Source organism: Aphanomyces invadans (genome assembly GCF_000520115.1).
Source record: "Aphanomyces invadans strain NJM9701 unplaced genomic scaffold supercont1.6, whole genome shotgun sequence".
In the NCBI taxonomy this organism is placed as follows: Eukaryota; Oomycota; class Saprolegniomycetes; order Saprolegniales; family Verrucalvaceae; genus Aphanomyces; species Aphanomyces invadans.
Window position 1 is genome coordinate 1,864,586 of NW_008580151.1, and position 22,218 is coordinate 1,886,803.

Genomic DNA, 22,218 nt, shown 5'->3' on the forward strand with positions numbered 1-22,218 from the left:
GACGTGACGGCACAAAAAATACCTTGCCGTTTGTATGAACATTCTAGAAATATTTTAAATACAAATACAAATTGGCCAATCAAGTACCTGCAAGTAGATTTCGGCCAGTAAATATCGCCATATGCCGAAGGGTGTGACCATTTGAATAATATAATAGATAGAATAGTTGCAAAATTAAATGAATGGTACATCGAACTCATAGCTTAAAACTGTTGAGAGTGTTGACCGGAGGAGTGAGAATACATCAATAAAATAGAACAAATTGAAAAATAATATTGCGTAAATATTTGGTCACACATTTTTAATAAATCTCGAACAAACGTAAAAATACATTCCCAATCACATACAGACGCTACATTTTGAGTCCTAAATGAAGAGCGCTTCCACCATCGTCAGCAGCAAGCCGGCCGCAGTCGTCTCAGTGCGGACGCTACCGGCTTTCTGAAATCGCAGCACGACGAGGGAGTTCACCTGCTTGATCATAGCAACAGTCTTGGCGAATCCCAGGGTCGCAGTGTCGACACCACCAACGGACAGCAGAATATCGCCCTTGGACGCGAGCTCAAGTCCGACGGAGGTCGATGCGTCTGTGACTTGATCAATTAAAGGATGACTCGACTTCGTCCGACCTTCCACGAGAACAAGACCGAGCCGGCCGCCCAGATAGTGCACATCATATTCGCCGCGATCGTCAACGACGCTCGGCGGCCGTGGCGCGACTGTGAAGGATAAGCGAAGCGTCCCGTCCACATGGTGCAGTTTCGCCATGGCCTGATCAAAACCAAGAGACTTGGTATCGACCCCATCAATCGCGACCAGCTCGTCGCCCACCTGGGCCATTGGTTGTGCACCGGTCGTTTTCGTGACGACGGGCCGATCGGAATCGCCATGCTTTTCAAACACAAGACCCAGCCGTTCGCCATGGTACTTGATGTCGTACCCTCCGTCTATAGACGCCGTATTCAACTGGGCCTGCTCAAATGCAAGCACAATCGGCTTCTCTACATGACCCAACATGGCCAACACATCGTGGAACTTCATCTCGGTCACGACTGTATCGCCAATGGACACAACAATGTCGCCCACTCGGGGGTGGCAATTCTTCAAAGCTGGCGGAAGCACGGCTTCGTTAATGTTGGACACATTCGTGACAAGTGTAATCGGGTCTTTCGCGAACGAGATGCCGAGGGGTTTCATGTCGACGGTCCACTCGAATGAGTATCGTCGCGCAGTCGCCAACGGTGGAGCAACGTACATTGGCGTGTCATTGCGGCGGTTGCGAAATACGAGATACAGTGGGAGCTTGGGGTGTTGGAGGATCGCAATGGCATCGTTGTATGGAATCGGACCGCTTCGTTGTTCTGCTTCTACAGAATACAGCACGTCCCCGACACTACCTTCACTTGCGTCCAGCTGCGCAAAGTGAGGTGGAAGCGGGCGCACGAGTTTGGAGATCACGGCCGCCCCTGATGTTGGGTCTTCCTGTAGCCAAACACCGAGATGGTCACTCTCCCAGTGGACGGTGTACGTCGGCGAAGGTGGCGGCATGGTGAAAACGTGAATATATCTTCTCCCATCACACCTACAGTAAAAGACGATGGGAGGTTTATCCGGTAACCGTAGTCCTAGACGGTACGTGAATTGAATTGATTTATTGCATAAGTCCATTATACTCCAACTTACTTCAAGTACTGTAGATCACAAATTAATTGCTTCTGGTGAATTATATACCGTGCAATAATTCGATCTCGTATTCATCATACATGCTACAAATAAACAAATTTCCATTGGTTGCATGACGTTCTGAAACGGCATGTTGGCGCGGCAGACAACAAGACTATCCACAAGTGGCGCCACGCAATATGCTCCTGCACGTGCCGCAGGAATCAATGCTCTTCGAAATGCTCGCAGATATGCCTCTGCAACGGCCGAGCCGTGGTTCAAGGCAGGTCTGTCGTTCTCGTGTACGAAATGCGGGAACTGCTGCTCCGGGACTAAGGGGCAAGTGCGTTTTTTGGACTCGGAGGTGGATGCCATGGCGACGAAAATGGACACGTCGGTGCCAGAGTTTCTTCAAAAGTATGCGCGGCGGCAAGGCCGTGGAGCAAAATCATTTTTCCAACTCAAACAGAAACGAACGTCCGACGGCTTCGACTGCATCTTCCTCGACCGCAAACTCGTCAAGGGCAAGGCCGTGTGCTCTCTGTACCACGCCCGCCCAATGCAATGCCGAACTTGGCCGTACTGGCCAGAGAATCTCGAGACCAGACAGACGTGGGAGCGACTGAAGTCCGCGAAGGAAGGGTGCCCTGGCATTCTCAAAGGACCGTCGATTCCAGCAGAAGAAGTGCAGCACCATCGTGATGCCATGGAGCACTGGCGCAAAGCCGTGGACGTACCGACCACTCTGAAGTAATGTGGCATACTTCCGCTGATGCGCCTGGGACTTGCATCCAGTAATCCATCCCATGATGTCCCTCCGTCTTCGAGCCGTGCGCAATGCTCGTTGAAATGACGCTGTGGTCTCCGCCCATGCGCAATGCACACGCCATCGTACACGACATCATCTTGCACGCATGCAGATCTACTTAGAGAACAACGCTCGTATCAAGTCTGGGTTTTTGCGGTCGGTTCATCGCCAGGGACGGCAAGCTGCCTTGAAAGCTGTTGGTTGACGCGCTCAAGGCCAGACTTCCCCGCCGAGAGTTTGCGGCTGAAGTGGACAACATCGATGACGTGCACAGGCCTCGCGTGTGAAGCCACCCCGCGACGTCTGTAGCTGTGGGGCGGAGTTGGGGAGTCACGTCCAAGCACTTTTGAGCAATTTCGTGGATGAAGGGGGGGCAGAGGAGAGAAAGCGTGGGCCGCATGTCGCCGAGACTCACGCGCTGCAAGATGAGAGAATCGTCCATGGCCTCTCGTTTGAACGGGTCGTCGTGGGTGTCCAAAACGGACAAGAGCACCCCAAATGCATACATGTCGGCGGCACGAGTCGGTTCTTCGCCGCGAAGGACCTCCGGAGCCATCCATTTTCTCCTCTGCTGCTGGTGATGTTTGTCGGTCTGGCTCGACTTGGGAGAGAAGATTGTTAGCGAAACGGTGCTTCGGGCTGACATGGTCGGCTGCCGCAATCTGTACATGGACCCGCAGTTGCCCAGCTTGGCACCAACCCCACGACCAGTCGCGTGAACGAGAACAGAATCGGCAGTGAGTTTCTGATGGATAATCTCTTCTTGATGCAGATAGACCTACAACCAGCCAGCCGTCGCACTGACCCGCCAAAACCAAGACGAGTCGCCATCGCGGAGAGCTTACCAAGCCGTCGATCACGTCCATGGCGATCGATTGCTTCGTACCGAGCCATCCCATCGACAACGGACTCGACGACGTGAGCAGGTGCCGCAGGCTGCCGCCGTCGAGGTACTCCAGCACAACCTCAATGTTTTTCTTCGACTGCCACGACACTCCAAGCACCGCCACGATGTTGGGGTGTCGTAAGCTACGAACCGCACAGTCCGTTATGCAGCCACAGCTAGGTCGACCCAGCCACGTCGTCGTACACTGCCAGGAGCCGGGTGTCCCCGAGGAAGATGCACACGTCGTGATCATTGCGCCGCTTCTGCAGCAGGCGCTTGACGGCGACGGGGGTGGTGCCCATCGTTGGATTTGGTTTCCACTGCGCAAGCCAGACTTCGCACATGGACCCGGTGCCGACGATCCGTTCAAACGTGAGATGCCTCGGATTGATTTCGATCGTAGTTGTCGTGATGTCTTCGTAAAGCGATGCCCCGATCGTCGCCGCGAACGACGACCGACGGCAGGGCGTCTCAGACGCCACCATGGAGGCTTCGTAGTCCGAAATGAATCCTGTGTTGCGATACACAATGCAGTAGATGCCGGCAACGCCTGCGAGCGTCACCAACGAACATAAAACCGCGAGAACGATCGTAGTCGACGACGATGACCCGACGGATCCGCTGGTGCTCGAGGGAGCCACCGAGCTCTCTGGTCAGCACGATGCACTCGTCAGAGCAGCGAGCGCGACAGTTTGCGGAGGGCTACCTGTCCGAGGGTCACTCGCTGCTGGAATCGACGCCGTTGTGGTAACCACGGGCAGTTCGGTCGCATTGCTGGTGAGGACGGTGGATGTTTCTGTTGACTGGACAGTCGCCGACGGTGGTGGACTCGGCCGGGCTGTGGTGGTAAGTGGCGATTGTGGCAGTGATGTTGATGGTGTCTGTGGCGGCGGTGTCGTTGTCTGGATGGTTGTACTCGGTCGAACCGTCGGGGAAGCGGTCGTGCTCCGTGACGACGCTGTCGGCGTGATGAGAGGAGGCGGAAGAGTTGACGGAGGGATGGACGTCGTTGTGGGAGTTTTTGATACCCACGGCGACGCGGACTGCGCGGTACCGACAATGGCTACCAGCAGCATCAAGCGCATCGTCGCAATGTGGTGAAAAATCGTTGCGACCGAGAAATTCGTGCCCGTTCTCCATCTCGCGCGGAACGTTCGCCAAGATCGCCTGACGAGATTACGTGCAGCATGGTCCAGGCACCAAAACACAACGTTGTTCAGCCAGGAATAAGACGACAGAGGCGACCTTTCTATGAGGTAGTGGTCGTCCCTGCGCAGGAGGACTCTGTTCTCTTTGATGCCGCACTGTCGCCGTCATTGCTGCCTCCGCCGCGATCGACATGATCGGTGGGCCGTTGTCGTCGTACGTTGGAGGATCGGGTGGGTCGCCGCTGTCACTCTGCAACAGGGGCGCTGGAGAAGGCCGAATACGAGTTGTTTCGCAATGAATGGCTGAGACGAAACTTCAACCACCTGTTGTGTTCGTACAAGCGCTCATGTCCACACAATAGAGCATCTGTCAAACGAGCAATCAAACAGGGGCTGAGGGCATGCGCCACGGCATGCGCTTCCAGTGAACGTCTTTTGCCCTTCCACCTTCTGCACTCACTCGATAAATGTCCAGGCTTCACATCCTTCAAATCGTGGTCGATACAATCGCACCACACAATGGCATCCGCCACTTCATTTTATCAAACGTCAACCTCACTTTGGGTCGAACCCCCCCACGTCTACATGGATCGCTTCCGAGTGGTAGATTGGCCAGCCATGAGTGACTGGAAGCCGTCGCAGAAGTGGTTGCATGTGTGCGTCGCAAAAAACTCGTCCATGCCTCGCGCACCGAGATTCGTCCCCCCCGCAAAGCGCACCATGTCGGTGCAATGGATGGCTGGATCGGTCAAAACCATCGTGTCGTTGTTCGCACGGTGACCCTGCAAGTCGACCACCATCAAATACCCCTTCGTGGCAACCCACGTCCAGTGCGTGAAGGCGACGGCGTATTGGACGCACGGATCCGTTGCCTCCCGCGGGGAGACCCAGTCCACGTTGTTGGAAAACCGCTCAAAGGACGGGAGGAACCGCTCCATCGCGACAAACTCGTCGCCGTCGGCCAACTTTGCTACGCTCGCCTCCAAGAACGACAGCGACACGGCTGCCAAGGGACCAGTTGCCATGAGTTTGTTGAAGTTTTGCGCCAACGCTGCCGCCATGGCTTGGCCTTCCATCGCCTTCAGATACCTACATGAAGCAGCACTCAGCCTCAGTCTTCGACGACAAAGCGTTCTACCGGCCTTCAACCCCGTTGGCAGATTTAGATTCATTCCGAAGAAAGCGCTTGGCAACCATCCGTTGCCACGAACACTTGGATGGCGCGTTTGGATCGCTGACCATCTCCTGGGCATAGAAGGCGGACCGCTCGCAGCCGCGGGCAAACGGCAGTGGCGCAATGCGGACTGTGCTCTTGCGAATGAGCATGGTCATGGGAGCCGTGACGTCTTCAGCCGAAAGAGTCGCGGGATTGCAGCGATACCTCGCCAACTCGGCTTGTCGGCGCTTTATACCCGACCACGTTGGGACGCGCAAATCAAACGTTTGGCCCGACCCAACGCTGCCAAGGACTCGTTGCTGGTGGTACACCACCGACTCTTGCGTGGCCGTGATAACGCTGCCGTACAAGTCAATCGAATCCCCGACGTCAAACACCGTGATGGCAGCATGCCGTCGAAACACTTGTACCATCATGTCCGTCCATGTTGTGAGCTTCCCAAAGTAGTAGGCCACATTGAGTGCAAGCAATTGCCCAAAGATGGCGCCTGGCGACTGGTCGAGGGGGTGGCCACTGGGAAAGTTGTCGTACCCTGTCCAGTACGTCGTGCCATGGGGCGGAGCATCCCCAATGTGAAACAGAACGTTTGTGCACTCCGGCTCCCACGGAAGCTGCGTCGCCGCCGCCCAGAGGCCGCCAAGAACGTCTTCCGGCGCATCATCTCCTCCGTTGGCGTCGATTGCTTCCACAAAGCGTTGAAACTTGCCCACGTTCGACGTGAATGGCAGCACTTGAATCGAGTCGGCGTCCCCGTGGTCCTTGTAGCCCACAAACCCCACCAACAGTTCCAGCCCGACGAGTTCCAAGGCCGTCGCGATTGCCGCGATTTGCGCCTTCACCATGTCCAAATGCTCGCCCATGCTACCGGTCGTGTCCATCACGAACGCCACGTACACGTGTTGCGCCCGTTTCAAGCTGTGAACGATGCGCCCCATCGACTTGGCTCGCAGGTGCCGAACGGTGCGCAGCGTGTGGTTAAGGTCCTCGGTGCCTGTCACCTGCCACTCCTCATGCTCGCCAATGCTGGCCATCGCATCGCGCCACTGGAACGATTGCGCCGCTGTGCTGCCGGCCACACCCGACTGCCGCGCGAAGGACGACGGGAAGTACGCCGACGGGCCGACATCAATTTCCGACCTCAGGCTCGCCACGTTGAACACCGAGCCGGCCATCAACTGTCAAAATGGCCAAGTGACTCGCCGTTGCAACATCGTCTTTGAACCTTGTCCCAACGGCCCGTTGGAGCTCCCTGTCGCTGGCACATCGGAGTTTTCTCGTGTGATGGCAAGCCACCGATGTCGCCCCACGAGCGCCGCCGAAGCAACAGAGCGCAATGTGTGCGGCGCCATCGCCAGCGACAAAACCCTGGCAGATGCGCTGAGCGCGACGAGTATCGAGGGCAGCGAGGTGGCCATTCAAGCCATCCGTAGCACACGCGAGAAGGCGGTGGCGATCGCAATCCACAGTGTGCGGCCGACGCGTGACATGTATTTGGCCTTCTTGATGGACACGACAGGCAGCATGGGACGGCATATCCTGTCGGTGAAACAGCAGATTTCGGCGCTGGTGGCGTCGATAGCCGGCCTCGGACCACCACACACTTTCGTCGCGTTTGTCGGGTACAAGGACCACTGCGACGGCGCCGACCGCATCGACGTGCTACCGTTTACGACGGACGTGGCGTACTTTGAACGGCATGTTCAGTCTGTCCAAGCGAAAGGCGGCGGGGACGTCCCCGAAGACGTCTTAGGAGGGCTGTTTGCTGCCGTGTCGCAGCTTCCGTGGCCGCAGGACACCACGAACGTCCTGTTCCACATTGGAGATGCGCCGCCTCATGGCCGCCGGTTCTACCACGGCCGCGACTCGTACCCTGACGGCCACAAGAGCGACAAGCCCCTCCATGTCTTGTTTGGCTTGCTCGGTGCATTGAAGATTCAATACCAATTTGGCCAAGTCGACGAGGCCAGCACTAGGGAGATGGTCGCGGCATTTCAAGCGGCATGCCTTGATGCTGGCGTGCCGATGGCAGTATTTGACGTGACTGACCCCGTGCACATTGCGGCGAGTGTGTCGTCGGGGGCGGCTATGTCCACTCGCCTCAGTAGCGTCGCAAGTGAGGAGCATGCCAGCGCAGGGCGAGTCGGGTCCACCTCGGGTGGACTTGCGCCCGAGTTACCTCGACGACGAAGCATGATGTTCTGTCCGCATCCACCCAACTGGTCGACGCTGGCGTTGGTCAGAGCGTCAGTAGTGTCGTACGTGCCCCCCACCGACGTGGACAGCCTCGTCGCCGGCACCATGGATACGATGGTTCGCCCCATCACGCTGCGGGTGGCCCCCCATCCGTTTGCCTTTGGGTCGGACCGCGTGGTGTACTTCGCCCAAGAGTATCACAAGCTGAGTGTGGCGACTGCATCCACCGAGTCGTCGATGACTACGAGCTTCTCGAGTTGGACCGATGTGGCGCACGGATCGACGTCGGCAACCGAGGCGGCGTATACGTATCAAGTTGAAGACATGGTGGCCAAGTCGTTTTTGGACGGGAACGCAGACATGTGTGGAGGGGCGGCCGAGGGCTGCCGCTACATGCAAGCGATGGAGTGCCAAGTGGCCGCCGCTTTTTTAGCTCGGCAATTCAATCGTGAAGCGAATCCACCGATCAAGGTCTGGTTGCACCGACTCTCGAGAGGAGTCTCATGTGGATGTAGTAGATATGCTTTATGAAGGCCAAAGTCGTGCGACTTTCCCCGTCGACGGGGGACGCGTGTGTGTTTTATGGATGGGAAAAGCGTCTGCCTCGGTCCGACGCGATCAAGCTAACCAACAACGTTGGATATGTGTGCGACGTCGCATCGGCGGCGGATGCGGTCAATGTGGCTATGGCATTTTCCCACTGGACGTGGCAAGTGACCAAGAAAAAGCTGATGGTGGTCGACCTCCAAGGTTGCCGCACAACCCACGGACTGGTCTTGACCGATCCAGCTGTGCACTGCGTCGATTTGGAGCGGTACAACTGCGCCACCAACTTGGGCCGCCGGGGCATGGACACTTTCTTTGCGTCGCACCAGTGCAAGTCCATCTGCCATTCGCTGCAGCTCGCGATGCCGTAGGATGCAAAGCCTCTGTTGGGTGGCGTCCTGTATTGATTTTGAAACACGTTTTACATTTGCGCCAGGGCGTCGTCGAGATGGCTCGACCAAACTGTACGATCATCCAGCGAACCCGCTGGACGCACACGGACACCAAACGGTTCGCCCACGACGATCGTGAGCGCATGCACAGCCAAAGTCTCGCTTGTTGGGTTGTAAGTTGCCAAACCTGACGACGACGTTGTGCCTTGAGCGCATTCGACGTCGATGGCCTGGCCTAGCCGATAGCCTCGGGTGCCATACACCTACCGATCGAGCATTGCCAACCTCTTGCAAACCAAGCACTTACCGAAATGGACTCGACCGCGACGCGCACCTGCGGTCCATCGAATCCGCCGTGGTCGACGCGACCCGTCATAAACACGTACCCCTTGTCTGGATAATGGACGGCCGAGAACGACACGAGAGCGTATACGCCGTGGCCAACGGGGTCCAGCGAGTCGCCGCCATCCATGTATAATTCACCAGTAGCCCGCACGAACGGCAGGTCTTCTGTGGCTTGGGGCAGCGCCACAACAAGGTGAAATGCGTTCATTCGGCTGGCAGTCGTGGTGCGCCCAGGCAGTTGCTGCGGGACGATATGACCGCCGCGAATGTGCAATGGAACCGCGGCAAGCGGTGCATCCAGTTGGACAATCGGGTCCCCGCTGTGGACCGTGCCATCCACGTCGTTGTCAACCTTGTGACCTGTCCACAGGTCGTACCAAGCCGCCGCCCGTGGAAACGTCGCATGGACAGTCACCACTCCTTCGTCCAGCACGGGCGAGACCAGCAAAGCTGGGCCCACCAAGTACTGGGAATCGATGCCAAACGTGTCGTTCGACGGGAATTCAAAGAAGAGCGCGCGCACCACGACGTTCCCGCCGTCCACGTGCATGCGATACAGTTGTGTGTACAAATATGGCAGTAGCTGGTACCGTTGACGCAGCGTGTGGCGGAGAATGGCCGTCGCTTCGTCGTCGAAATCCACAGGCGCCTGGTCTTTTTCGGCCGCATTGTGGTTGCGCAAAAAGGGAAACAAGATCTGAATACACACGCATGAGGTCGTGATACCAACCGAGACATCCCGAGACCAACCAACGCAGCACACCAACTCTTTGCACGGCCATCCATCGTCCACCATCACCAAAGATATCGACGTACCCCTGCTTGGTGCCATCGAATGCACAACTCTTTTGTTGTGTTTCCATCAAACCCGCACGTGTCTGGCCCCGCCATGGGCAACCCAAACATGTTCATCGCCAGCACTCCCGCCACACCCAGTCGGAGATCGGTCCAAGTCGCTGCATTATCGCCGAGCCAGTGGGCGGCGTCGCTGCCGTCTCCAGCAAACGTCGATCGGGACAGCACAAATGGCCTCTTGCGACGGATGCGCTCGACGGCGCGCCGCGTCGCGACAAGTTCCGAGTGGCCATACATCGAGTGCAAGTTGTAATGTAGCGATGGAAACTGATGCGCGGCGAGGGACGCCGTCATGGTTGCCAGGTTGCCACCGTGGTCGTGGTGCTGGCCAGGGGCAAACGGCTGGCGATACGGGTCCATGGGATACATCGTGTCGCTCGATCGGACGAATGGCGACGTCGGGAAGGGGCAGGACGAGCTGGACGAGTCGCTGTCCGTGCAAAAGCTGCTTGGCTCGTTCATGTCTAGCCAAATGCCGTCGTACGGCACGGTCGTGTAGTACCGTCGCAGCTGCGCCTCCCTACGTCACCCACACCGCAAATTCAGGTCGATCCAGACCACGACGCGTGGACCCACCAGTATGCCGACGCATTGGGATGGAAGAAGTCTGGGTACACGACGTCCCCTGGCCACACTCGATTCACCTCCAACACGGACGAGTTCGACCCGCCAGCGGTCATAAACACGTTGTGCGTCAACCCGTCGGCAAATGCCGCGTCCGTCGGTCGCGAAATTCCAATCCCTGCATCCACGATCGGGACGTAATGGACATCGAACGCATGCAAGTCGTTGTGGACAAAGCGGTCCATGTGTGGAAACGCCGTGTTGTCCCAAGTGAAGTCGAAGAACCCGTCGAGAACATCAATGTCGGTCCACTGGGCGTCTTGAGGAACGTCGGCCGCCCGCATGCGCCGCACGACATCGCGAACTTGATCCACGTTAGCATAATGGTACCGACACAAGTGATACCCGAGCGCCCAGTACGGCGGCATGGCCGGTCGGCCGACCAAGGCGGTGTACTGAGCCACGACGTCACGTGGAGATGGCCCTAAAAACACGAACAAGTCGAGGATACCACCAACGGTTCGAAACGTGATTGCAGTGGGAGACGCCACGACCTCCATCGCGTTGCTGTTGAGGAGAAAGACGCCGTGGGCAAGCGTTGGATTTGTATCTTCCACGCGGATGTAGAAGGGATGGACGCCATACTCGTTGTCACCGCCAGCCGCCGTATGCGCGTTGCCTGCGTTTGCCAGGCGGTCGCGCGTCCACAGCGTGTAGTGGTCTCCGCGGGCGGGGTTGACCAGCCGGCCGACATGCTCCCCGAGACCAAACAGCTTTGGCGTCGTTAGAACTCTTGTGGAAAGCTCCAAGAACTGGTTGGAAATCACAAGCGGGCCATTCCACGACGCGACGGGCGTAGAGTTGAACAGCACTTCGTTCGTTGCAAGGCGGGTGATGGCAATACCGAACGGCGCCTTCGTCACAGAGACCTCGAACAACCGTTTGTGGTCGTGCATAGACGAAGCGTTTGCAAGGGGGAGTGGCACTTCGTAGCGCCGAAAAATTGGGTCGAAAATGCGCACGCGGACGCGGGTGTTGGACTCCAACTGCACTTGAATCGCCAGCGTCGAGATGTCGTTGCCAAACGGTCCACGAGCGGCAGCACCGGACAGCGTTAACGTTCCAGAGTATCCCATGGGAACGTCCTGCCAATGCGTGAGGACATACCCAGGAGCAGATGGCTGGAAACATGCAGTGGTGGAGTTGGATGTGGCATCAAAACAACAGCCCATCGCAGCGCAATCGGTCGCGTTCTGAGGACGCAGAAAGTAGCGAGGGTTTCGACACGCCACACGAGACAATACTGGGACGGCAGAGCATCTAGCAGAAGTAGGGGGCGGTACCGAGCCGAAAACGCATGGTGGCGATCGTGTCGGGTTCCAGCAGCACCCTTGTGCACGGCAGAATTCTTCCGTCGCATTGGGGAATCCTGGTCGTGGGGGGTAGCAGTCGAGGACACGGTCTTCGTCAACGGAGGACTCCGTGTTCAAGCATGTAATGTCGTGTCGCCGCGCCTTTGCAACGGCGACGATGGCCACCAAGCTCCACCACAGGACGCACTTGCTTCCCATGCTTCGTCCTTGGATCGCAATCGTAAAATGACGATCTTCAATCTGGAGGATTCATTTGTAGAGGTCGAAATTCATCTGAATTTTTTGAAAAATGATATGAAAACCCTGTAGAATCGTCGAAAACCATTCCCAGATCTGATGCGCAAGCTCGAATCGGGCGAGCTCCAACATCGCTCCACGACCTCAACCAACAGTTGGCGTTGTCAATTCCATGCGCTTATGATGGTCCCTAATCTGCCACGTTCGTTTGACTAGTTCTTTGTTCGTCACATTGGGCATGGTATTGTCCAGAGGCTAAACCTTTGAAATATAATATTTCGTGTAAAAACGGGAAAATATGTCGAAATTCATTTTCAACGCGATCCAATTCGATCGCGGCTTCAACGACGGGGTGGTCACCCACGTGCTAAGGGGATCGAACCAGTTGCCGCAGCAGTCGCGCCGTGTTGGATATCGCTGTGCATGCGACAACGTACTGGATTTGGTCTTGACCTTGGTTCAACCACCGATATGCGGCGATTTCGGCAACGGTGACGCCGCCAATGTAGTACACCAAGACACGCTGCTTCGTCCTCCCACTCAATGGAGTGGATGATGAGCTTCTTGTGGCCGTGTCCTGGACCTGGAGGACGCTAATGGGGGCATATCCTGTCGTGGGGAACATGAACGATATGTCTCGAGTTGTAGGCAGAGGTCGACTTGTTCCGATGAGGGGGTCATGCTGTCGCAGCCGCTTCATCCACGGCGGATTGGAGCGCCGTGATGACGATGGGAATAACCAATTCAACTCAACGAGGTTGGCGACGAGTGGTAGTGCGACACGATGGCCGTACGTATGGCAAATCTGGGTTTGCAGCCACTCGAACGTTGCGTGCTTGAATCCACCGTGGACGAGCGAGTGCAAGCACACCAATTTGATTAGCTTGGTCAGCTCCAGCGGAGGATCACGAAAGAGTGCCTCCTCGAGCACCGTGCCAACGAAGGCCGCGTCCGCGCCACCCGTTATGGACGATACGGCGCTGCTGGGCGTTGTGGCGGTCAGCTTCTTGCTCAGAATGATCTGCTCCGCATGCACACATCGTTGAACTCCGTCGACGTCGTCGGAGACCACGTCCTTCACATCAGTTGAGCAATTCGATACTCGGTGTGCCAGGTCGACATGCAGCGAAAGGTTCGTTTTGGCTGCAGCAAGGGCAGCTCGGATCCTGAGCTGGTCGATGGACGTGGTCGACCGAGTGGCAGCCTCGTCGACTTGCAGTGACGTCGACATATCGTGCAAGAGCGACGTGACGAGCTGAAAATCCACGTTCCGGATGGACGCAAAGAGATCGTCGTCAAGGACGTGCTTCTTCTTGGGAATGCCATGGAGGATCGTGCCATGGTCGATACCAATGACAGAGTCGAGCAATCCTGCATGATCGTCAAAGGAATGAACAAGGTGCATCGGGTTTGGAACGACGGCTCGTTTAGGCAGTGGTGTTACCTTCATAATGCAAAGGCGTCACCAACAACGAGATCGGGTCTTCCATGCGATCAAGCAAAATGCACTGGTCGAACTGGAATGTCGCGGGCGTTTTCGATCGCGACGCTCCATGGATACTGTCGAGGAGATTCTTTGCGTGCTGCGCCGCAGGTCCATGCGCAGTGACGCGGTGGGGCAGGTGCACACCGTGAAATTGTTCCAAATGAAGAAGGCTCCGAACTACATGGGATACGACACTCGTGTCGTGATGGATAAACAAGTCGATGAATGCTTCTTCCCTAAAGCGCAAGAACGATGCCGGTCAATCGAAAAGGTCTTCATGCACACATACCAACATAAACTCCATACTAGTTCATCGCATGGGACCAAGAAGAGCGGGATGTCGATTTCCCGCACGATGCCGGCAAGTCCCTGTCTTTCCATCTCGAGTTCGCAGACCCCGATGCATTGCGGAAGCCACACGACTGCAAACGTGTGACGGCGTGGTGCCGACAAGACAACGTCAGCCATGGTTTTTACATGGACGGGCTGGGGGCGCACAAGAAACACGATCTGCGATGATTCGAGCTTGTCAACGTCGAGATGTGGTACGAGCGTGACAATCTGCGCGATCCCAAGGTCGTCGAAGAAACCTTTTCCGCCACCCCCACGGGAGAGAACCTCAAGAAGCACTTGCAAAGATCCATCTACCACCATCGCCTTTTGACCAGGGATCTCGGACATCGCTGCGCGAAATGCTTGCTGCGCGCCATCTTTCAGCGCGGCAAACATGATTGTGTCGAGAATCCGACAATCGCACTTTAATGAAACTTGAAGTCCTTCACCGTACTTAAACAAGTCCACCTGAAATCAACCAATCACGCGTCAAGAATTTTTGAGGAGCATCAAGATCGGTTCCTCGTCAGTCTCGGATTCTCGACGAAAAAGCGCCGCCAGCCTGCTATGTCTCTGTGGAAAGCGGCCTCGGTGCTGACGATGTCTGCCATCTCGATGGCGCAAGTCGATCAGTGTGCCGTCCCAATACCGTCGCCTCGACTGAACTGCTACCCTGAGCAAGCTAACTTTCCCAACGCAACGCAAGAAACCTGCCTTGCGCAGGGATGCTGCTGGGACGCAAAACAAGAGATTCCGTGTGCATTCGGCGCATCGTCTGCACCGTCCAAAGCGTCTTGTGATGCTGTGACTCCCTCTTTGCGCCTCGCATGCCGCAACCCGCGGTACTTTCTGTCGCCAACGGATGCAACGACGTGTGCTGCCCTCGGATGCTGCTTCGACGGCAATGAGTGTTTCCAGCCCTCCTTCCTCGGGTACGATCTGAATTCGTGGGTTGAGACGTCGAACGGATACACGGGAACCCTCATACTGCGATCTCGGGGGCCGTTTGGCAACGACATTCAGGAACTCACTGTGGACGTGTCGTCGGACGTACACGACCGAGTTCGCGTGCGTATCTACGACCCGTCATTTCGCCGATATGAAGTCCCGTTGCCGTTGCATGTCGCGGGCAACTTCAGTTCCAACTCAACCACGAAACTTTACTCTGTGAGTGTGACGGAGTCTCCGTTTGGACTGGCCATCACACGAGTGTCGACCGGCGAGACGCTCTTCAACTCAACGCCAGCAGGGCACTTCAGCGGTTTGATTTTTGCCAACCAGTTTCTTGAGCTGTCCACGTCGGTGCCAACATCGCCGCCGACGTTTTTCGGACTTGGTGAGCATGTGGGTCGCTTTCTTGGAAACTCCACCGGCGACCGGTACACAATTTGGGCACGGGATCAGCCAGCCGACACGTTCCACGCACACACGTCGAAAGGCGGGGACAACGTGTACGGCGTCCATCCGTTCTACATCCGAGTCGAAGACTCGGGGCAGTCCCACGGCGTGTTTCTCCTCAACAGCAATGCGCTCGAAGCGGTCGCGACCTCCCATGCCATCACGTTCCGCACTGTCGGCGGCATCATCGATCTGTTTGTGTTCCTGGGACCGTCCGCCCCAGACGTTGTGTCCCAGTACACCGGTCTCATCGGTCGTCCGATGATTCCTCCGTACTGGTCGTTGGGATACCACCTGTGCCGATGGCATTACCATTCGCTGAGCGACGTCACATCTGTAGTTGGGCGCATGCGCGCGGCGGGCGTCCCGCACGACGGGCAGTGGACCGATATTGACGTGATGGATCAGTACTTGGACTTTACGTGGGACCCAGCGACATTTCCTGCATCCAACGTGTCGGCATTTATCGACGACTTGCACGCGCACAGCCAGCACTACGTCCCGATTGTGGACGCTGGGATCTCGGTCACGTTTCCGTCGTACCCGGCATACGTCGATGGGCTAGCTCAAAACGTGTTCATGAAGGACGGATCGAACGAAGCGATCGAGCAAAACATCGTGTGGCCCGGCATGGTGGCATACCCCGACTTTTTCCACCCGAACGCGACGTCGTACTGGTGGGTCTCTCTTCCATATCCGCCTTGTCGATGTGTTGTGGCATGTACATGCATGTTGACAACGGCGTTGACGTTGTTTTGTGAGTGTATTTTGCCATACGATGTCACTTCGAGTGAACCCACTCAATGTTCGCCCGTAGGAAGCAACAGCTCCAGCGGTACTACGCTACGGCCAAGTATGACGGCATTTGGCTCGACATGAACGAACCAAGCAGCTTTTGCATCGAGGGCGGCCGAGAAAGCTTGTCGTGCTCGTTTCACGACACGTATGCGCCGTACACATTCGTGCGATCGAATGACACGGCGTACCCGTTTGACCCGTTTCGCCAGCCGTTTGTTCCAGGCCAAGCCGTGAACGGAAACTTGGCGGCCATGACGGCGTCCATGGCAGCGCATCACGCCAACTCGCTCCATTACAACGTGCATTCCCTGTTTGGCCACTCGGAGATCCGTGCAACGCGCGTTGCTGTCGACGCCATCCGACCGACGCGAACGTTCCTCTTGTCTCGGTCGACGTATGCCGGCGACGGGCAGTACACTGCCCATTGGCTTGGAGACAACGCGGCAACGTGGGAGGATCTGCGCCAGAGCATCGCCGGGGTCCTCGCGATGAATGTTTTTGGCATGCCCATGGTCGGGCCAGACGTGTGCGGGTTTAGCTTGAACACGACCAAGGAGCTGTGCATTCGATGGCACCAGGCGGCGGTACGGCATCGACGGTGGAATGCTCTTCATGACTCTAACCCGACGTCGTGGTTCTAGGTGTTGTACCCATTCTTGCGCAACCACAACATGGCCCCAAAAGACCAGGCCCCAGTCGACTTTGATGCGGAAGCTCTCGATGCTATCCGCAAGACGCTCTTGGAACGGTACCACGTCCTCCCGTACTTGTACACGCTGCTGTACCAAGCACACGCCCATGGCACGACTGTCGTGCGCTCGCTGTACTTTGAGTTTCCATCGAGAGAAACTCTAGCGATTGATTCGCAGTACATGCTCGGGTCGGCGCTGCTGGTGTCACCCGTGTTGGAACTGAACGCGCGCGAGGTCACGGCGTACCTTCCCCCGTTGGCGACGTGGTACGTTCTGTGGACAGGTGTGCGAGTCCCCAGCAATGGCTTTGTTACTCTCCCCGCTCCACTCGACACGGTGCCAATCCATATCCGTGGAGGATCGATCGTGGCATTGCAGTACCCCAACACAACGACCCGGGAAAGCAGAAAAAATCCATTTCGTCTCGTGGTAGCGCTGCCTGCATGGGGCACGTCTCTGAACAAGAAGGCAGAAGCCAACGGAGAACTCTACATGGACAGCGGGGATTCACTCAACCCCGTGCAGAACAACGTGTATTCGTTGCACAAGTACACGGCGAGCCATGCCGCCAATGGCTACATTCGCATCGCGGCGGAAGCAGTTGCTGACGGCTACACGGGCCCGGAGACGAAAGTCTTTGTCGATGCGATCCATGTGCGTTGTGATTCCATGCTTTCGAAGGAGCCCTGACATTCGATTGTAGGTGTACGGCGTCCACGGATACGACACCGACAGCGATGTCCATGTCGAATACGTCAAGGTCCTCAACAAGCGCACGGCCACTGGACGGTACTTTGCTGCGAACAACACGGTCGTGATCACGGACCTCCTCATTGATATCGGCATGACATTTGCGCTGGAAGTGTACCCGCTGGCCAAGCATGTGACCTTGGCGCCGACCACAGCGGCGACGGCCACCACGAGCAGCTCCCCCAACGACGCCACCGACGCACCAAGCGACGAAGTCTCCACTTGGCTCTACGTTGGAGTGGGATGCGCAACGTTTCTCGTCCTGTTTGTCATCTACCAAGTCTTCACTCGGCGCCGCGGTTACACTCAGATTCTTTAAACTGAGGATAAATTTCTTTTTGTCTCCTTTTATGTATTGCAGATATCGATAGTCTCCATAAATCCCAGATATGTCTCCAGCCTATTTATTCTATTTCTATATACTATCAGTACGGGGGTATACAATTAAATTACAAGGTTCATTCGATGTTGGCATCCGAATACTGTACTAGCACTGTACTAGTAATACGCAATGTAGTGCTATTGTCCGCAAAAGTATTCGGATAGTGCATTCGACGGTTGAGTTTTGAGACTGCAAGGGGAGGATTTGCTCAATTGAGTTTGCGGTTGGTAATGGACGTTCAACCAGGACATGGCGCGGCCACGATGAACCACGACGCCGCGGCGATGTGCCGGAAAGCATTCTGTGCACGCGATGACATCCTTTTGTGCTTGGCCGTGAAAGAGATCAAGCCGTGGGAAGCACCGAGTGGAGAAATCATGATGTCGTGGGCTCATATTGCAGAGAAGCTCCTCCACACCCGTGGGTTCGCGTTGCGCAAGGATGGGCCGGCATGCAAGACTCGGTTCGAGAAAATCCTCAAGATGATCACTGGAGGCGAAAGCGACGTGCTGCGCAAGTCGGGCAACGATGAAGAGTTCGCTGAGCGAGAGCGGTTAGTGTGGAGCATCTGTCAACAAATCGACGTGTATCAAGCACAAGATGAGAGCGCGGAGTCATGTGCAAATTTCGCCCACGAAAACGCTGGGTCGGATGGAAGGAAGAAGCGCAAGACGAACAAGTTGTTGAAAGTGGCGAAGCGAGAGCAGTTCGTTGAAACACCAACCGCAGCAGACTATGCTCAAGTGTCGTCGTCACCTCCATCAAAATCCGCACCGCGTACAGCTACGCCACCCGCAGAAGATCTGCGAGCGTTCTTCGAGTACTTGAAGAAACGCATAGACATGGACGACGAACGCGAAGAGAAGCGACGAGCTCATGAAAAAGAGATGGAAGAGCGACGGGCGGCGGCTGAAGAGCGGCGCGTCTCTCTGGAGCTAGAGCGCGATCGCCAACAGCAAGAATTTATGTTGCGGGTGCTCGACATGATGAAATCGTCGCGTTGAAACTGTCGTGTCATACACTGGCTATTACCAATTCATTTGCAATAAAATAAAACGCAAATTGCAAAAAAATTGAATGATGCATCAATTCACATTAAACCTACACCACTGGGAGGTGATTCGCTTTTTAAACTTGAACCGTTATATTTCTTCGTAGTACATTGGGCTCAATGTACTCCGAGTACATCGAAGTACTCCTAACAGAACGTACTCCTGTATAGTAAAACGCAATATTCCGTAGGTTTAAACCGGGAGGCTTAGTCCGGATACGCGCAGGTCTTGTGGAGACACTATCCGGATATGCTCTCATCCATTCAACCCCTCACATTCGAAATTGGCCACGAGGACGAACATCAGCGATCCACGGTTGTGGAGACCATGGCACGCGGCACCTCACAGAAGCTTGTGCGTTCCATGCCCGTGGACGGATGGCTTTATTTGGATGCTACATCGACATGCCTTGCCTGCTTTCATTGAAGTCGTACTCTCACTTCTTTCAGTGCAACATTTGTGAGGCGATATTCCCTTGGATCGAACGATAGCTTTGGTCGGTCAAGCTATGGAGGATAGAGTGTTGTATTGAAGTTGTTTCTCGAGTTGATTTGGAGAACAGGGGAAGTTAATGGCTTTGGGACTCTCGATGGAGCTGTTCGTAGTACTGCGCTATTGCGGCCCCAACACCTGCTTGGAGCGCATCCTGGAACCTCTTGCCTCTTGCCATGTGTGCGCCCATGATCTCGTTTGGCAATGGTACGTCGTAGTTTTCTCGAAAGTCGCCGGCATTTAGTCCAAACCTTTCGATCCCAGCGTTGTACTGATCCATCGCGTCTCCATGAACTTTCGCATGGTCGACTGAATTGACGGCGATGTGAATCAAGAACGTCATGCGGCACGGATGGGGGTTGTCATCCCTCGTCGGTGCCACTTCCATCCTAAGCGCAAGTTGACTTTACCGACACCACGCGGACGGGCGTTCCTATTGCTGAGCTTACCATCCGCACTCGTTGTTGACGGATCCTCTGGACATGTGCGGCACAAGGGCGTCCTCGAGTACTGTTCGCCACACTACGACGTCGCGATTCGTGCCGGCGTAATACCGCCGAATCGAGTTGGAGTGTACGATGACTCCCGCCACACACTGTGCGGACTTGTGGTACACCGTGTGTGCATCGATCGTTTCCATGGTCTAGCACATTCATGGCAAGACGGCGGCGTCTCGCAGCTGCATACCTCTGTCGGCCCACATTCGTCCATTCTTGTCTTCATCACGTTCCAGCACGCCGTGCCAACGACAGAATACGGCACCGGCAAGGTAAACTGCCTCCTGAGCTCGATCAAGATCTGCCCGTCTGGGAGGACTCGCGGGCTTCCACTCACGACAGGCTTGTCGCTGGTGGTGTTGAATAACCCCGCTTGAATGAAAGCGCTCTGCATGCGCTGGAACTGTCGGTCCGCGATGGCGTGAATCGCTGCCACGCGGAGTGAGTGCTGCGCGGCCAACTTGTACGCCTGCCATTCTTCCGACGATGGGTTTTTGGCCTGGGCACGACAGAGAGTATGAGAGCCATCACAAGGAAGGGACGAACCAGCAGACGCGGTTTCTTCTTGAAAAGGTTTTGCATGTGGTCAACGAACGTCAAATGTTCGTCCAGCGCTTCCTTAAGCTGCTTGTTCTCGGCCAGGGCCCGATTGCGCTCGAAAAGCTCTTTGCGCGCTGCTTGTTCCCACGGCGAGATGTCTCCCGCTCGAATCAATCGCGTGGACGACTTGAGTGTCTCTGCCGCTAGTTTTGCTTGAAGTTGCTCGACTTGCATCTTGAGAGCCTTCAATTCTTGTCGCTGGCGATACTGGAACCGGTTTCGCGCTCCGGTGTCCGGAAATGTGTCCTTGACCCCTGCTTTTCGCTTGGTGGACGCGGGTTTTTCCGCCACGTCCGTCACAAGTGGTGGCATCATCTTCTGCAGGTTCAAGTCGGCGTTGCAACCACCGCCGCTTTCCGACGTATCATCGACATTGGCCGGTCCGCCATCAAATGGGTCGCTCATCGACTCGTCCAACAAATCGCACAGGTATGAAAAGTCGTCCTGGACTTGTTCATCCGTAGCAATGAGGAAGTGCAAGTCACTCAAGAGCGCCTCATCGCTTCCATCCATCGCCATGTCGTCGAGCGGGCTCTAGCGTCGCCGTCGAGTGCCCCTTGGGTTCCACGCAAATCTCGTCGAATGATTGTATTTGATTCGCCGATATATTTTATTTTTGTCCAATGGTTTGTTATTTTGCAAAAATTGACGAGGTCTGATTGGTTCAAATTCATCCGCATGGTGGCTCGGTTCGAGTGTCCACGAAACCTGCGTTCTGCACCGCCGCGCGCAAGGCGAGCTCGAGGCGCTTCCCTTTGCTCATGAATGCGTGCATGATGTCGTCTTCGATATCACCGCCCTCGACGGGGGTCCCAGAGAACTGCCCAGGGTTGCAGGGTATTGAACAGTAATTGTTCCCTTGGTTTTCGACGACGTTGTCGCACGAGCGCGTGGAAGCGTGTGTGTCGTCGCCGCGCTCAATGGTTCTATCGATTAGGCACCGCCGCCGACACAATCTGCGATGGCAAGAGTCGACGGCCCATCGGACGACGAGGATTCGTTGAGTAAGTCGCACACGACAGAGAGGTCAGCACTCAGTTCGTCGTCCGTCGCAACGAGGAAGTGCAGACCGTAAAGGAACGCCTTGTCGCCTGGATCGTCGCCGCGGTCCATCGCCGTCCGCCGCGCCGCGTGGTGCTCGAGCTACTCGAAATGCTCCATGGCATGGACGGAATGTTAGACGTAGGCGTCTTTCTCGTTCTCGTGTACCGAACGACGGCGGTGCAGGACGACCGTGCACGAGCGTCGCAGCACCGTCATGTCGGGCTCATGGGACTTGACATTTGCAGCCATTCGATATCTGCCATCGACTTGGTGCCTTTCGTGCCTTGATTCTTGTATATATGACTCGACGCAAATGCAATGCCTTTTTCACACGGCCGCACCAGTTCCGCAACACTCGGCTAAAACGTCGAGGTGTCGATGGCATGGCCTTCTCTTGCATGATCGGACAGGAAGGTGAAGGCAATCAGTGCGCCGTCCACACTCTGGACCAGCCCATGGAATCGAGCCAAGCGATGCAACCCTTCCCATGGACTTCCACGAACAAATT

At 56.0% G+C, this 22,218-nt stretch overlaps 12 protein-coding genes across 16 annotated transcripts; 5 read left to right on the plus strand and 7 right to left on the minus strand.

Annotated features, from left to right (window-relative positions):
• Positions 1–297: 297 nt before the first annotated feature.
• Positions 298–1,560, plus strand: H310_04206 (hypothetical protein). Its single transcript, XM_008868452.1, has one exon. The coding sequence runs from the start codon at positions 751–753 to the stop codon at positions 1,216–1,218; it is 468 nt and encodes a 155-aa protein (XP_008866674.1). The 5' UTR covers positions 298–750; the 3' UTR covers positions 1,219–1,560.
• A 233-nt stretch (positions 1,561–1,793) lies between these two features.
• Positions 1,794–2,744, plus strand: H310_04207 (hypothetical protein). Its single transcript, XM_008868453.1, has one exon. It carries the CDS (start codon positions 1,814–1,816, stop codon positions 2,414–2,416), a length of 603 nt encoding a protein of 200 aa, XP_008866675.1. The 5' UTR covers positions 1,794–1,813; the 3' UTR covers positions 2,417–2,744.
• On the minus strand, positions 2,484–3,841 carry H310_04208 (TKL protein kinase; the record flags this gene model as incomplete). The annotated part of the gene is made up of 3 exons (XM_008868454.1): positions 2,484–3,248; positions 3,316–3,499; positions 3,561–3,841. The coding sequence occupies 3 exons, from the start codon at positions 3,839–3,841 to the stop codon at positions 2,589–2,591; spliced, it is 1,125 nt and encodes a 374-aa protein (XP_008866676.1). The 3' UTR covers positions 2,484–2,588.
• A 232-nt stretch (positions 3,842–4,073) lies between these two features.
• Positions 4,074–4,496, minus strand: H310_04209 (hypothetical protein; the record flags this gene model as incomplete). The annotated part of the gene is made up of 1 exon (XM_008868455.1): positions 4,074–4,496. One exon carries the CDS (start codon positions 4,494–4,496, stop codon positions 4,074–4,076), a length of 423 nt encoding a protein of 140 aa, XP_008866677.1.
• Positions 4,497–5,085: 589 nt separating this feature from the next.
• On the minus strand, positions 5,086–6,853 carry H310_04210 (hypothetical protein; the record flags this gene model as incomplete). The annotated part of the gene is made up of 2 exons (XM_008868456.1): positions 5,086–5,593; positions 5,643–6,853. The coding sequence occupies 2 exons, from the start codon at positions 6,851–6,853 to the stop codon at positions 5,086–5,088; spliced, it is 1,719 nt and encodes a 572-aa protein (XP_008866678.1).
• Positions 6,854–6,962: 109 nt separating this feature from the next.
• On the plus strand, positions 6,963–8,791 carry H310_04211 (hypothetical protein; the record flags this gene model as incomplete). Its single annotated transcript, XM_008868457.1, has 2 exons — positions 6,963–8,345; positions 8,393–8,791. The coding sequence occupies 2 exons, from the start codon at positions 6,963–6,965 to the stop codon at positions 8,789–8,791; spliced, it is 1,782 nt and encodes a 593-aa protein (XP_008866679.1).
• H310_04212 (hypothetical protein) lies at positions 8,789–12,161 on the minus strand. Its single transcript, XM_008868458.1, has 4 exons — positions 10,589–12,161; positions 9,974–10,532; positions 9,120–9,854; positions 8,789–9,075 (listed from the first exon to the last, which is right to left on the minus strand). Exons 1-4 carry the CDS (start codon positions 12,145–12,147, stop codon positions 8,842–8,844), a joined length of 3,087 nt encoding a protein of 1,028 aa, XP_008866680.1. The 5' UTR covers positions 12,148–12,161; the 3' UTR covers positions 8,789–8,841.
• Positions 12,162–12,463: 302 nt separating this feature from the next.
• H310_04213 (hypothetical protein) lies at positions 12,464–14,418 on the minus strand. The gene is made up of 3 exons (XM_008868459.1): positions 13,962–14,418; positions 13,631–13,908; positions 12,464–13,557 (listed from the first exon to the last, which is right to left on the minus strand). Exons 1-3 carry the CDS (start codon positions 14,399–14,401, stop codon positions 12,554–12,556), a joined length of 1,722 nt encoding a protein of 573 aa, XP_008866681.1. The 5' UTR covers positions 14,402–14,418; the 3' UTR covers positions 12,464–12,553.
• A 96-nt stretch (positions 14,419–14,514) lies between these two features.
• H310_04214 lies at positions 14,515–17,989 on the plus strand. Of its 2 annotated transcripts, XM_008868461.1 has the most exons (4): positions 14,515–16,080; positions 16,221–16,785; positions 16,843–17,547; positions 17,597–17,989. In XM_008868461.1, exons 1-4 carry the CDS (start codon positions 14,573–14,575, stop codon positions 17,960–17,962), a joined length of 3,144 nt encoding a protein of 1,047 aa, XP_008866683.1. In that variant the 5' UTR covers positions 14,515–14,572; the 3' UTR covers positions 17,963–17,989. The 2 variants fall into 2 exon arrangements, with proteins under 2 accessions (XP_008866683.1, XP_008866682.1); XM_008868460.1 differs by having other exon boundaries at positions 16,843–17,989.
• A 260-nt stretch (positions 17,990–18,249) lies between these two features.
• H310_04215 (hypothetical protein) lies at positions 18,250–19,087 on the plus strand. The gene has a single exon (XM_008868462.1). The coding sequence runs from the start codon at positions 18,256–18,258 to the stop codon at positions 19,027–19,029; it is 774 nt and encodes a 257-aa protein (XP_008866684.1). The 5' UTR covers positions 18,250–18,255; the 3' UTR covers positions 19,030–19,087.
• A 280-nt stretch (positions 19,088–19,367) lies between these two features.
• On the minus strand, positions 19,368–21,269 carry H310_04216 (hypothetical protein). Of its 4 annotated transcripts, XM_008868466.1 has the most exons (4): positions 20,613–21,269; positions 20,257–20,565; positions 20,019–20,212; positions 19,368–19,958 (listed from the first exon to the last, which is right to left on the minus strand). In XM_008868466.1, exons 1-4 carry the CDS (start codon positions 21,183–21,185, stop codon positions 19,646–19,648), a joined length of 1,389 nt encoding a protein of 462 aa, XP_008866688.1. In that variant the 5' UTR covers positions 21,186–21,269; the 3' UTR covers positions 19,368–19,645. The 4 variants fall into 4 exon arrangements, with proteins under 4 accessions (XP_008866688.1, XP_008866685.1, XP_008866687.1 ...); XM_008868463.1 differs by having other exon boundaries at positions 19,368–20,212; XM_008868465.1 differs by having other exon boundaries at positions 20,019–20,565.
• Positions 21,270–21,599: 330 nt separating this feature from the next.
• On the minus strand, positions 21,600–21,779 carry H310_04217 (hypothetical protein; the record flags this gene model as incomplete). The annotated part of the gene is made up of 1 exon (XM_008868467.1): positions 21,600–21,779. The coding sequence occupies one exon, from the start codon at positions 21,777–21,779 to the stop codon at positions 21,600–21,602; it is 180 nt and encodes a 59-aa protein (XP_008866689.1).
• Between the last annotated feature and the right edge of the window lie 439 nt (positions 21,780–22,218).

Coding starts and splice junctions, on each gene's coding strand:
- H310_04206 (XM_008868452.1), top strand. CDS start 751: ATGGTGCAGTTTCGCCATGGCCTGATCAAAACCAAGAGACTTGGTATC.
- H310_04207 (XM_008868453.1), top strand. CDS start 1,814: ATGTTGGCGCGGCAGACAACAAGACTATCCACAAGTGGCGCCACGCAA.
- H310_04212 (XM_008868458.1), bottom strand. CDS start 12,147: ATGGGAAGCAAGTGCGTCCTGTGGTGGAGCTTGGTGGCCATCGTCGCC. Junction 10,533..10,588: donor CCCAATGCGTCGGCATACTG/GTGGGTCCACGC, acceptor TGGGTGACGTAG/GGAGGCGCAGCTGCGACGGT. Junction 9,076..9,119: donor TCGCGGTCGAGTCCATTTCG/GTAAGTGCTTGG, acceptor CTCGATCGGTAG/GTGTATGGCACCCGAGGCTA.
- H310_04213 (XM_008868459.1), bottom strand. CDS start 14,401: ATGTTTGCCGCGCTGAAAGATGGCGCGCAGCAAGCATTTCGCGCAGCG. Junction 13,909..13,961: donor CTAGTATGGAGTTTATGTTG/GTATGTGTGCAT, acceptor CTTGCGCTTTAG/GGAAGAAGCATTCATCGACT. Junction 13,558..13,630: donor GACGCCTTTGCATTATGAAG/GTAACACCACTG, acceptor ACGATCATGCAG/GATTGCTCGACTCTGTCATT.
- H310_04214 (XM_008868461.1), top strand. CDS start 14,573: ATGTCTCTGTGGAAAGCGGCCTCGGTGCTGACGATGTCTGCCATCTCG. Junction 16,786..16,842: donor TTCGATGGCACCAGGCGGCG/GTACGGCATCGA, acceptor TCGTGGTTCTAG/GTGTTGTACCCATTCTTGCG. Junction 17,548..17,596: donor TCTTTGTCGATGCGATCCAT/GTGCGTTGTGAT, acceptor ATTCGATTGTAG/GTGTACGGCGTCCACGGATA.
- H310_04215 (XM_008868462.1), top strand. CDS start 18,256: ATGGACGTTCAACCAGGACATGGCGCGGCCACGATGAACCACGACGCC.
- H310_04216 (XM_008868466.1), bottom strand. CDS start 21,185: ATGGCGATGGATGGAAGCGATGAGGCGCTCTTGAGTGACTTGCACTTC. Junction 20,213..20,256: donor ACGAATGTGGGCCGACAGAG/GTATGCAGCTGC, acceptor TGAATGTGCTAG/ACCATGGAAACGATCGATGC. Junction 19,959..20,018: donor GTCAACAACGAGTGCGGATG/GTAAGCTCAGCA, acceptor ACTTGCGCTTAG/GATGGAAGTGGCACCGACGA.